The sequence below is a fragment of the Saccostrea echinata genome, unplaced genomic scaffold, assembly GCF_033153115.1.
Source record: "Saccostrea echinata isolate AGI-Se365-2 ecotype Australia unplaced genomic scaffold, CSIRO_AGI_Sech_v1 ptg000014l, whole genome shotgun sequence".
Classification (NCBI taxonomy): Eukaryota; Metazoa; Mollusca; class Bivalvia; order Ostreida; family Ostreidae; genus Saccostrea; species Saccostrea echinata.
The window spans coordinates 1699041-1712582 of record NW_026889763.1 but is presented as its reverse complement, the minus strand read 5'-3'; the positions used below and the strand labels follow the sequence as shown (position 1 = coordinate 1712582).

Genomic DNA, 13542 nt, shown 5'->3' with positions numbered 1-13542 from the left:
GGAGGGGGGGGGGGCACTAACTCCCTAATATTAAGAAATTTATTGATACATGTAATTGTATGGTATTTAAAATTAATTTTCGTCAACTTAAAAAATGTGAGTTTCCAAAGAAAAGATTGAAAGGCTCTAGAAAAGAGGTCGACCCCCCCCCCTTTTTTTTTTTGGTTTGTCAATTTATTTTAAGATGTCCCGGCACTCTCACTGCAAATGATTCTTTTGGATCCGCCCTGTGAGTTGTTTGTTTCATATTGCTATACTGAGTTATCTTTCTTTTTCCCCTAAAGAGGTCGCTCTAAAGTCACGTGAGGATAGAGATGACGTATGGAAGTAAATAGAACCAAAATATCAACAAAGTGTCGTGACAGCCTTGCAAAATAGTCTGAACTGCGCCATCAATTAAACATCCGGAAAATTCTAACAAATGGCCAGCATTTCGAAGCAAGAAGAATTTCAGGGTAGGTAGAAACAAATTTTGAGAGTTTCAGGCAAAAGGGAAACAAAACAGGTGCCCGCGTTTTCTATCGAGGTTTCGTTAACATTTCATTGTTTTTAGTCTGCGCAGCCATTTGTCAAAGTGGGTTAGCTAGGTCTATTATAGTCAGTTTATCAACTTTCTGGAATGTAGACAGTGTTCCTTTATTGTTTGGCTTGGAATTGGCATACGAATTCGGATAATCAGATTCGGATATATATAATATAATATATAATAAAGATTTTACTTGTTAAACACTTTTTATGTACAGATGAGAATATTCAAGTTTATGTTCGATTTTTAGTCAATGTTTGTATGCTCTGATATGAACAACACAGATTTGCTTGCTTAGTAAGTACAACTTCAAACATTTTCAAGCTGGAATAATTGCAAAATCAGCATTTCAGCTGTTAATTTAGAGAAGTAGGGTAAAGAAAATAAAAATGCTATTGCTACAAAATACTTTTAAGATAAAATGTGTACAGGATAGGGGTTGACTGAGGGTTCAGACAGTGAAGCAGATGAATGGGTGTAAGTCTCTCTATTCAGACATGCATACATATTGTATAATTGGTGGATACCATGTTATATAGGAATTTTAATGTACCACAGTTAGGCAAGTTTGGCCATGAGTTTAATTTACATGTATTCATTCATCCTTAACACCTCTCAACTAATAGATCTATAACTTTAATTTGATATTGCTTTGATGGTTATGTCACAAATTTTTCAGTATGTCTTATTACTGTATAGTTATTTTTTTTTTTTTTACATAAAGTGTATGGTTTTGGACAAAAGTGATAAAATCAGAAGGCAGAGATGCTTTCCTAATTTGTACATAGATACATGTAGTTTATAGAGCTATAAAGGTGGAACTGGCACTTTGTGCCACAGGCATCAAGCTCGCTTGAAAATTTGTGCAAGTCACTAAGCTTACTTAGATAATGAATGCAGGGTTGTTCCTAAGAATTGAAATAGCAGGGAAATTTTAAAAAAGTAGACGGGGGTTTAGGATTCTGCCCTTAACAGGGGTTAAGGGTGAATACCAGAATAACCAGGGAATTACATCATTATAGGTGGGGAAATTCCCTGGCCCCTGGGTCTTAGGGACAACCCTGTGAATGTATCAAATCTTCTTTTCCATAAAGTTTGGATATGACATATCAATATAAAATCCATCTGAAGCTAAATAATATATGCCTGTGCTTTTCTGGACTTTCTGTCTTAAATCAGAAGTATGATTGAGGGCTAATGGGAGGACTCAATGTTGTGTAGCCATAAAATGTATTTTTCACCAATCTCAGCTTTAATTCGTATCATCATAAATGTGAAGGAGTAAAGTGAGAATGAAAATATAAATTATGACCACAATATTTTGAACCCTTAGCAGGGTTGTCCCTAAGACCCGGAGGCCGGGAAATTTCCCCGCCTATGTACTCTGGTATTTCTCCTGACCCCCTGTTAAGGGAGAAACATCAAACACCTTCTACTTTTTTAATGTCCCCTGCTATTTTAATTCTTAGGGACAACCCTGCTTGGGTTCAGGAGATTTTGGAGCTTAATATTTTGTACAGTAGTAATTAATATTTAGATCCTCAGGGTTCATTTAGCATCACACCTGGGTCATAATAATTGTGACACCTCGCAGCTGCATTCAAGTCATTATGTTAAACATGTTAAAAAAATTCTTTACTGGAGGCACTGAGGAATATGTGACCTACTGCTAGATTCCTTTGCCAGATGAAGTCAACTGACTGACAATTGTTACTGTAGATCTTGGCTTTCTCAAGGCCAAGCTGAGGTGAAGGTTAATTGCTATACATGCTTGAAGGTTTCTGTATTGTCTGTGGCATGAAACAAATTGAATACATGTATATATGCATGGTATAGTTTTCTTATGCATGCATACATTGCACAGAAAACATAAATGACTTGTACATTTATGTAGGAAGGTATATTATCATGATGAAGCAATTGATACAAAAAACAATATAAAATGTGTACTGCTTTAGTCTTCAGAAAAGTTTTTGGTATTCATTAATAGATGAGAAATAATAAATTTTATTTTACATGTAGTAAGTCAGTGTCTTCATTTGAAAGCTGTAACTGGATACCCTTAATAATGACTATATTTCTGGCGCTGTTTATTTTTCAGTGCCAATAAAATTTGAAAGTATTTGAATTATTTCATTCAGTTCACATGATATAATTGTAAAGGTATTATACATATGCTTGCAACTATCAGTTACATGTGCTTCAGTTGGTATTTCTGAGATCCATCATGTATAAATAATTTTATACTACTAAAGCAGGTAACTGTCATTAAACTTGGTTAAAAGGAAGTCACACAGGGACCTCAAATTTTTAACTGAGATTTCCTTTTAATCAAGTTTTTTTTTATAGCCAAGTATTACTGTATTAACCATTTATCTTATACAGTGTATCGTGCACATGCATTTTTGTTTTTCACACACATTTTGACTCCGTAAATTAAATTGTACATTATATGTATATTCATTCATAATTAAGTGTATATTTAATGTCAGTATGTCACACAATTACGTACTTCACAGGCCATATCTTGTAAACAATCAATAGCTCATGTTCAAAGGAAATAAATTGCAGAACTGAAGTATTATGTGTTTGACAGGATGCAACCTCTTTATCTTTTATAGTTGCACAATATCATTGTGTGTAAACTTAGATTTACTTCACTCACTGCATTGTCTAAGTGACTTAAATTTGCCTTAAGATGGAACAGTAAACCATACGATAAATAGTTCTTGGCACATGTGCATTGATAGCATACCAGAAATAGCATGTTAAATAATGTCATTGAATCCTCGACATGCTCTGACTGCAGATGTGCATGTCTGTGTGAATTATTATAAGGCTACATGTGTTAGTCTGGTCACACATAATATACATTCAATATCTGACAAATCGGTGTGCACACAAGGTGCACAAGCATTTGGTGCACAAATTTAACAATACACTTGCTAGCTGTCTTTCTATATATTTTGGATAAGGCTCTGTGTCTTTCAAATGATTTATCATCAATGAATTGAAACTGTATATGGATGTTGATGACTTGATGTAGCAGATTACTGCAAAATGAATCTATATGTTAAATTTGTTCATATTGAAAAAGTATTTTTTAAAAAGCAATATGAGCTTCAACTTTGATGTCGAAATTTTTAGTTGCAATAATATAATAAGTTCAATGACAGAAAAAAAGAATGTTTATAAATTTCTATTGTTTTTGGGTTTAATTGATCATAAAGGTTTCATTTACATACAGATTTATCATAACAGCACATTTTAACAGCAAAATAAAATTCTCAAAAATGCTTCCCATATTGCGTTAAATGTCCTGGAATAAATATGAAATTATTAAATCTTTCATATATAATATATAATTTGAGGTGCCCATAACCTTAGTATGATTACTGCCATAATTTTGCATTAAGGGTTTATGAAACATATACTTAATATCAACTGGTAATTATTAGTTCCTCCATCATGTCCATGGATATGTAAAAAAAGGAAAGAATTAACAGAGAATTGTACTGTGAATTTTTCCAAGTACTGGACCAGGTACATAATTTGTAATAATGATTATTATCAATTACCAAATTTAAGTAAGTAATTAACAATCCGGTACCTGAGTATTTTAAGAGGTGTTCAACTGACTTTCATGATAAATTCATGTTCAGATATTAGAAAGGTACATGTATGTATAAATAGGACACTTATGAAAGTATATAATCCAGGTCATGACGAATACATTACATAGGCGTTCACCAGTGGCTATCTCATGACCCACATACCTGAGTTTTTTTATGCCTCACCTGGTCCTTATATATAGCTTAGGAGAAACGGAGAGGGGAAACCTAAAGAAATATTATGCCTAATGTGATAATCAGGTTTGTTAAAGCGTAATTAGCTTTTAAAGGCATGAATACTTGTAAACTCTATCAAAAAAAAAAATGAACATTTAAAACTTTGTTATTAACTTAATAAATGCCTTTAATTCATTAGAGGTATATCATTTTGAATTGAAATTTGGCATGTGAAATCGTCCACATGCTCTTAATTGATATTAAAGTTCATGCAGTTGCAAAATTAACTTAAGAAATTTAAAGAACAATTAGTTTTAATCATATTAACAGAAGCATTAATGTACACCAACTACCAGCTAGTATTTCATGTTTCTAATAGGTTGCATGCATGCAGAAAATGGAATAATGATCACATGTAAACAAAACACAAAAAAGTCTTATCAATTGAAGTATTTACCCATTAATTTACTGTCAGCATGTGCAATTTGGAATATTTTTTATGATTAAACTAGAAAAAGAGAATTAATTCTGTTACGTGCGGTAATAATTCCTTGATCTTGTGATATATATTAATTTCATATAATCTTCAGAAAATTTGTCAAGGTCTTCAATTTTGTGGATAGATGTACATGAATTAGTATAATTAACATTAAGCAATCAGTTATGATGAGCCTTATATGTGTTAACAATCATTGCAGATTCTTGGGTGGACCTGGAATCCAGTGGTCAGTCCACAGAAGCAATGACTTCCATCCATAATGGAAACTCGGAGGTGGAGAAGCTCTTGATAGAGGCTCAGAAGGAATCTCGAAGTCCCTCCCGAGCCAACAGCAAGGAGTCCTCAGCAAGAGGAAGGTAAGTATTAGCATCACCCTCCCACAATCAGAACTCTAATAAGACACACAACTAGCCAGTTATTGTATTTCTCTCACTAATAGAACTCTAACAAGACACAGGACTGGCCAGTTTTTGTAACCCTCCCACAATTAGAACTCTAAAAAGACCACGACTGTGGCCAGTTATCATCACCTTTTCACAATTATAACTGTACTATTAAACACAGGACTGTGGCCATTGTATTTCAAGACAGTTGAAATGCATACTCTCATGGTAATATTGATAGTGATAACTAAGCACACATTCTTAAGTTATTAAAATAACAGTTTCATTCAAGCTTTTTAACTGTAACTCAAAGTGAGGATAAAGTTAAAGTTTTCATCCATATCATTATGGATTTGGTTTAATATGAAAGACAGGATATTTTGATGTAATGACTCTAACTGATTATCATTTCTTCTCTGTAGCCCAAAGAGTCCACACAGTCCAAACAATGAACTTCAGGAGACCAGAGACCCTGGAACAGAGTGGATTTGGGACTGGTCAAGTCGGCCAGAGGCCAATCCTCCTATGTAAGTAAAACTGAGCTAGGCCAATCCTCTTAAGTAAGTACAGTGGAGCTAGGCCAATCCTCTTATGTAAGTACAGTTTAGCTAGGGCAATCCTCCTATGTAAGTACAGTTGAGCTAGGGCAATCCTCCTATGTAAGTAAAGTTGAGCAAGGGCAATTCTCCTATGTAAGTACAGTTGAGCTAGGGGCAATCCTCCTATGTAAGTAAAGTTGAGCTAGACCAATCCTCCTATGTAAGTACAGTAGAGCTGTGCTGAATTCCATCTAGTAACTTAACATGTGCATGTTAACGTTGATCCTGAAATTTTTTCAAATTTGATTTCATGAACCCTTGGAATCAGGCAACCGTAAAGTTTTCATAAAATCCCACTAAATTTGAGGTGACAAAATTTTAGTGTAGTATTGGTTGTCTACGAAAAATGCCTATTCTTGATATATAAAGTGCAATCTTATATGCTATATACAGATAGTGGTCAAGTCTTTCTTAGGCCTACCCTCCGATCATGAAAGCAAACTTATTATCATTTTAAAAATGATGTGTTTATTGACAAAGGTGTTGATTTCAACGGTCACCTTCTAAGACATGCACTTAGAAGGTGACAGTTATCTAATCAGGATGTGTATTCCAAAATCTTGCCTAATATGATGTTAACTTTTAGTCTCTTTCATTCCATTGTTTGAAATGTTATCTAATCCAAAATGTTGTCTAATCGTGCCAAATCCTATGGGCACTAGCAGTGTCCAGATTGTACAAGTTTTAATGTATTATTGCAGAATACCCATTGTGTTTCCTTTTATTGTAGAGAATGGAAGGAGAGATTTAAGCGGCCAGCTACCAGTGTTAGGAATACACGTGTAATGAAGACCACTTTCTTCTCCTGGGAAAACTTGCCATATATTGTATGCAGTTCTACTATAGCCTTTATAAGTGGAGCCGCCATGTAAGTGCTTCTTATTCAGAGGCTCTTTGTAAGCAATTCAAATGACTTTGTAATGGTTTCTGATATTAAAAAACAGAGGATTGAGAAAACCATGGGGTTTGACTGTACCTGAAATCTATACTTATAATTTGATTGTTTAAAATAATAACAATCTGCATGGTTTATTAATCGAGAATTCTATAATTTGTTCTTCTAATTTAAAGCAATATGAGCTGCAACTTCGATGTCGGAAATTTTTGTTGCAAATTTATAATTTACACTATTTCAATGACAGGAAAAAAGGACATTTGTAAACTTCTGTTGTTCATATTTGCGGTGGAAGAAATATTTTGAAGCTTTGGTTGAAGCAGAATTACGTTATTGTCGTCCCGTGCAAAATTGATTCCTTATATAATACATGTACCAGATATTCGATTGGTACAGAAATCTTTCTTATCAAACAATTTATTTAATACTTTATTTATGTCAAATTGATCAAAAAAAATTCAAATTACATAAAAAATTATCAAAACAGCACATTTTAACAGCAAAACTAAATTCTCAAAAATGCAGCTCATATTGCTTTAATGTAATAATTCAGATTTTTTTTTACTTTTACCAGACATTTATGAATGTTTTGTCTCCTTGTTTTTTTTAAGGATGTTTCTAATAATGAGAAGACTGGGCAATAACAAATTAACCATCTAGACAGTCTTCAACATGAATTCAAGGTCTGCCGCTGACATGAAAGACCACAGACAGTCCTCAAATAGACACACACACAAAGTGAAAAATTCTTAATATTGAGAGAGAGCTTTGTCTGTTTCACATTTAGGGATGATCTGCTTGCATAATTATATGCAAGATATTTGTTTTTTTTCATTTACTTCTCATAAATAACAAATTACATGTAGGTTTATATATTAAGGTTTTTTTGTGTGAAATGCATAACCCATACACAGTCTTTTTGAGAAACCTGCATTTGAGTTGGTGAATGCACACATTTTGCTAAGTGACTCTTTTTGACTTTCTACAGCTCAAATAAACCATATTTTTCAAGTTTGAACATCAAGAGTTAAATATTTTGGTAATACTTTTTCAAAGAAAAATTTATCAGTATGACATTTGTTATGAAATTTTAAAAGCAAAATGCCCTGAACACAATCTTTGAATCATATGTATACATTGGATTATTATACATCCTAAATTGTACAACTTTACCGTCCATATTTTGTTGAGAACCTAACAGTATATATTATGTGCATTCTCTAATCTTACAACTTACAATGAATATTATTTATATGTTGAATTTAAGAAAAAAAACACACACCTGCATTTATTTTTTCTACCATTTTAATCAAATTCTTTTAAGAAATACCTATAAATGCACAAATTATTTTATTCAAAATGATGTGTCTGACTATTTGATCAGATTTTACTAAAACCTTTAGATATATAAATCATTTTGGGTAGGCAAGCAGAAATTGATTTTTTTTAATTTCTAATTTCAAGTTTGTGTAAAGAAGTTGTATGTTGGTATGCGGAGTGTTGAATGACCTTGATAATTTACATTTGTTAAACATATTTAAGGGACAGAATTTCCCGTTATGGTGAAATTTTGCATTATCCTTTTCTACCATTGATTGTAGTAACACAATTCGTAAGTTTCATTTATGCCCCCCTCCCCTCTTAATAAAAATGTGTGTAGATTTCTACAGCTTTTTGTAGACACTTTTAGTGTTTCATGTACCAATATTTATTCTTTTATTTATTGATTTTCAAGAAAGTTGTCTCAAACTTTGGGATCCTCCCCATACAAATTAAAATGATTTGGATCCATGTATAGACAGTATAGTGCTCTAGTTGCATAATGGGATCTTCTCATTTGAATATTCATGAGATTCAGAGACTCTCTTGTCATAACGTATCATCATTGTGCTTCTTTCTTCCAGCAATTATATATTGTAGTTGGTATCCATTTATTGTAGTGTTTTAAGTTATGTCCAAATACATGGCAGGGAAACAAAATTATAAATAACTAAATCTATCATTATAAGTAAAAGTAAAAAATGGTAAACTTTCTACATTGTAAAGATTTTAACCACATGAAAATAAATTTTGAAACAGACTACCCTGCATTTTAACAGGAAATTTGGATATAGCTTATTAAATGTAGGAAATATGTATGTTTTCTGCGATATTAATTGTACTTTTAGTTTATACTAGATTTTGCATCAAAATACTGATTTTTTTGTGGCCTTATAGTATTTTGGAAGGTATCAGGTAGTGAAATAACACATGACAAATGTACTCATTTTTTAAATTTCTGAAGTGTTTTTAAATTATCCATAGACTTACAACTTAATATAGTGCTATTTTTTCATTTTAGTTTAAAAAAAAAAGTCTTTAAAATGTGCTGGCAACTTTAATTTTAATGTATTAATAATTGAAATAATTATTACAGTTGTACTTCAAGTGCATTATATATGCGTTACAGATTTAATTAGTTTGTGCAGAATATGTGCACTGAGTACACCGTATAGCATATAATAGCTTAATTTGCATTATTCGTTTCATTTTGATAGATGTTATCTTTAACTACTAAGGACTCAATTATCCATATTCCAGTTTCTACGCACAATTCATTTCAAAAGTTGTGTATTTGATCACATGCTAATTTTGCAACGATAATAAACTTAATTCTGTGGGTTGATTGAATACATATACATATACTAGTATCTACATGTATATGACATGTAGATAATCCATGTACCTTATAACACTAGTTCACTTTTTTTTTTTTAAAAAAAGGATGTTACATACATAAACTGTAAGATCTGATTTTTTTCTTTGCCAATTTGAAGATAGTATTCAAGGAATTAAGCATTTAATATTCATTGAAAAGTATGGTGTGTGCCTCAACATTTTTAAGATTTACAAAACAAAGTAAAACTGGAAACCAACACCTTAAGGTTAAAAATGCGGAAGATTCCCACGTGTGGATACCAAACAGATTTTTTAAGATTTGGTAAATCATGCTAAGTGTACATAGATGTATAACATACCTGAACCTTTGATGGTCTCTCACCCATTTTATAAGAAAACAGCTGGTCATTTGCCTTAATATTCACAACTAAATACATGTAGGAGTTTTGTCAGCATTAGTATTGTTGAGGAGAGTTTATGAAGAGTTATCTCATTGAAGAATGCCTTTGAATGTTGATTGTTGAGTGATGTTATGTGCAGTGTTATATTACTGTAAAATGTTACAGTTTTTATTTATGTTCATTTTGCAAGGATAATTTTTGCACATTTTTTGTGTAATTTTTTTATGCAGATGGAGGTACACATAATTGTTATAGACAGGACAATTTTCTTGATTCTGGTTACTGATAATGTTTATGAATTGTCTCTCCTTTAAATGTAACTAATTTCTGATCTTTGCACATGTAAACATTATTTTTTGGGGAAAAAAAAACAACTACTCCTTCACATTTAACAAAAGTTTTGAGGTTGTTAAGAAAAAGCTCACCAGTTTGTTTATGAAATAGAGTATTAATTCTAGAACTAATCTGTTCTGGATATTTTTTATTGTAACTGAGTCCATTCATAATTAGGAGTTAAATTTTCATGCGCTTATTTTTCCTTTAGCACATAAAAGTGTATTTTGAATATGCACGAGTATTTAGTGTGTCTTCAGCAACTACTGTATATAGAAGTCTTTATTTAAAATTTCATAAGCTGTTTCCTCTTATTTTGCAGTTTTATTTTAAGGGGATAAGTTTGGTGAATATTTACTCTGCATATTAAATTTTCCCCCCTGTACAGTATTTTAGAATGACAAACACCAAACTATGTAGTTGCATTAACAATTCATGAGTATTTTGGACCACTGACATTGTAACATTTGGACATTCCAGTGTGTTGGTAGTAGACTAGGACTGGTTTTGTTATTAAATGTAATTTTTGAAGGTCAAGAAGTGTTAATAAAGTAAGGTTCAAAAATGTTGTAACATCCGGTGTTTCACAGAAAAGTTCATGCTTACAATCCAAAATACATATAATGAATAACAATCTACATTGAGTTTCCTAGTCATTTCTTCAATCAAATTTTTAGTTTTAGCATGTATATACACATGTATATAAATGAAACCAATAGTACATGTAAACTTCATTAGACACTTATCTTTCTGTCAGGGCATACCAAGAACTTGTGCTGTACATGCTGATATTGTTTGTTATAATTTTTATGCTACTTCATGAAAAAAAAATGGTAAGATTCTTTAGGAAACAAAATTTTCACATTGTAAAGTTTAGTATAAAGCTAGAATTTATTTTATCATAATGAAGATAATGATTGATCTTGATTATTTTTTATTTCTCAACAAAACTGGCATATGTATCAATATTTATGGTAGTTAGCAGTTATTCATTTGTGTTTGACAGTCTTTACGCAAGAGAACAACGAAAAAGTCAAAATCTTAAGGAAAAAAGTTGCAGGATTTGCTGCTTATGTCAGTATTTAAGTTTTTTTCAAGTAGTATTTAAGTTCTGGTAAATTTATATTTCATATGCATATGACATAGCTCAAATTCCTGTATCCCTGCTTTTATATGTGAATATTTATCTGCTTTTGGAAAATTTATTTCTTATTTGATCTGTGCAAAATTACAAATTGATCATGTTCAGTATTTAGTGCAATTACATTAAAATGGATTTGGTGTATCGTAATCGGTGTTTTCTCATTCATTTAAGAACAAACCATGATTGTTTGGTTGTGTGCTAGAAAAGGATGTAGTTGGAATATGAAACATTTAAAAAATACTTCCAGAGCAATTAATTAATGATATAGTTCATAATTGGACTGACACAGTGCAGTTAAGAAAATTGCTTATAACGTCTCGTGTAGCAATTAAGAAGGATCAACTTTAAAATGTCTGTAATGAGACTTGAATTCAAAACATATTTATACTCCTCAGGAGGTGTAAATGTACCAGGATTGATGTCTGTAATGCCAAGGGGTCACAAGACATTAAGGAGACAATAGTTTCTTATAACCATGCAGGACAGTTTCACCTTTGACCTTGATATAAATAAGAAATGTAAGTACAAGTGCATCAAATTTGAAGGCTTTCAAGCAGAGTACTCAAGATACTTAGCTGACATCTTCTTAATCCTATATTCAAGGAAAATTAACCCTTGACCAATGACCTTAGAGTATCAGGTATGGAGTTTGATATATGTCGAGCAAAGGGAATTCTTAAAATCAAGCGGACAATGCCCTCCTATGTCCATTGTAGTTTGATTCTTGATGGAATGACCTCAATATCAATCCGGGTTATCTAGCCCTTAGGGGGTACCAGATGAGTGTCCCAAGTTTGATGTCGTTCAAGCAAAGTGTTCTCGATACTGATTGGACAACTCTTGGTCTACCAACCAGTGCAAAGCAATAACCCCCATCCCCCTCCTCCCACTTTTTTTCCCCCAAAAGTGGTCATAAAAATTGGAAAATCCTTAAAAATCAATTTATCAAACACGTATAAAGTCACTGATTATTAGTGACCTAAAACAACTACATGATGAAATAAATTACAATTATCAGACACATTCATTTGCCAAACTAAACTGATTTAATAAAATATCTGATTAACAAATTCATTTAATTTACATATTCATAAAACAGTCAAAAATGATATAAGTCAAAAATGTCCAATATTTACATAAGATGATATAAAAGCAAAACAAGCATCAACTGGTACAGGTACAGATGATGATATCTATATAAACAGCTTACACAGTCAAAAGCCTGGTAAGCCAGGCAATTATGATCTTTGGTTTGCAAAGGTTAAATCTGGGAACTTTAAAGAAGATTTAAGAGGATCAATTCCATGTACTAGCTGGAAAATGTTAGTTCTATTTGATATGGGCTTTGTTATTTACACTTGAGAGCCATTTCAGAAAGTATATAATTATATACCAGTTAAGGACATCTTCAATTATAAAAACAAACATCACAGAAAAATTGCATTCCATCCTTGTATACTACATAAATTTTCAATCTGGTCTGAACTTTGTCTTGAATAAAACAAATAATCTTGACCAGAGATCAATGCTTGTTAAACATATGCCCCTGCTAGGATAAACAATCACTTCCATGCATCAAAACCTCCTTTCCTACAAAAGAAAAGACCAATAAAATGTCAAAATCTCATTTACAATGGGTTAAATTTTTCTCCCATTTTTTAACCCCAAAATAGAGTTTTAGTCAGTTCATATATTAATTTTAATTCCAAAAATCACTTCTACTAATTTGACCCCCCCCCCCCCAAAAAAAAAATTGTCAGGGATGAAGTCACAAGTCTGACTGGAACAAGACTACTTCTCAAAATTGGTAATTTCCTCTCATATGAACCCTCCCCCCCCCCCCCCCTCCTTTATCAAAATCAAGATGTACATTCATGACTACATAGTTACGTAGATTTTAGTCCTGTGAGAAAAGAATATCTACTTAAGGTACAGAGGAAGCCAATGCTTTATGCCACAGTCATTTTATGACCTGAGGACATTACAACAACCCTTCAAATCTATTTACTGTGGAATCATTTTAATTTGTGAGGGTCAAAGTTCATGGGTAACCAAATTTTTACCTGCTCATGGGCGGGAGGTAATTTCATGGGTAACTCGTATTTACACAGGATTCAATAAAATGATACATGTACTATATATGACAAAGTTCATTTGTGTGGATATAAATTCATGGGTAAGGGTTACTCATGAGCAATGACGATTCCACAGTACACAGATACATTATAATAATAACCATTAAATATCAACATTTCCTTTAAGAATATTACTGTAACATACATTCTTTACCATCCCATGATCTTTTAATTAAAGCTA

The 13542-nt window shown here is 32.1% G+C and overlaps 1 protein-coding gene across 1 annotated transcript; it reads left to right on the top strand.

The window, feature by feature from the left end:
• Nucleotides 1–301: 301 nt before the first annotated feature.
• On the top strand, nucleotides 302–11373 carry LOC133186620 (BCL2/adenovirus E1B 19 kDa protein-interacting protein 3-like). The gene is made up of 5 exons (XM_061321855.1): nucleotides 302–455; nucleotides 5013–5169; nucleotides 5619–5723; nucleotides 6526–6663; nucleotides 7302–11373. Exons 1-5 carry the CDS (start codon nucleotides 422–424, stop codon nucleotides 7348–7350), a joined length of 483 nt encoding a protein of 160 aa, XP_061177839.1. The 5' UTR covers nucleotides 302–421; the 3' UTR covers nucleotides 7351–11373.
• The last annotated feature ends 2169 nt before the right edge of the window (nucleotides 11374–13542 follow it).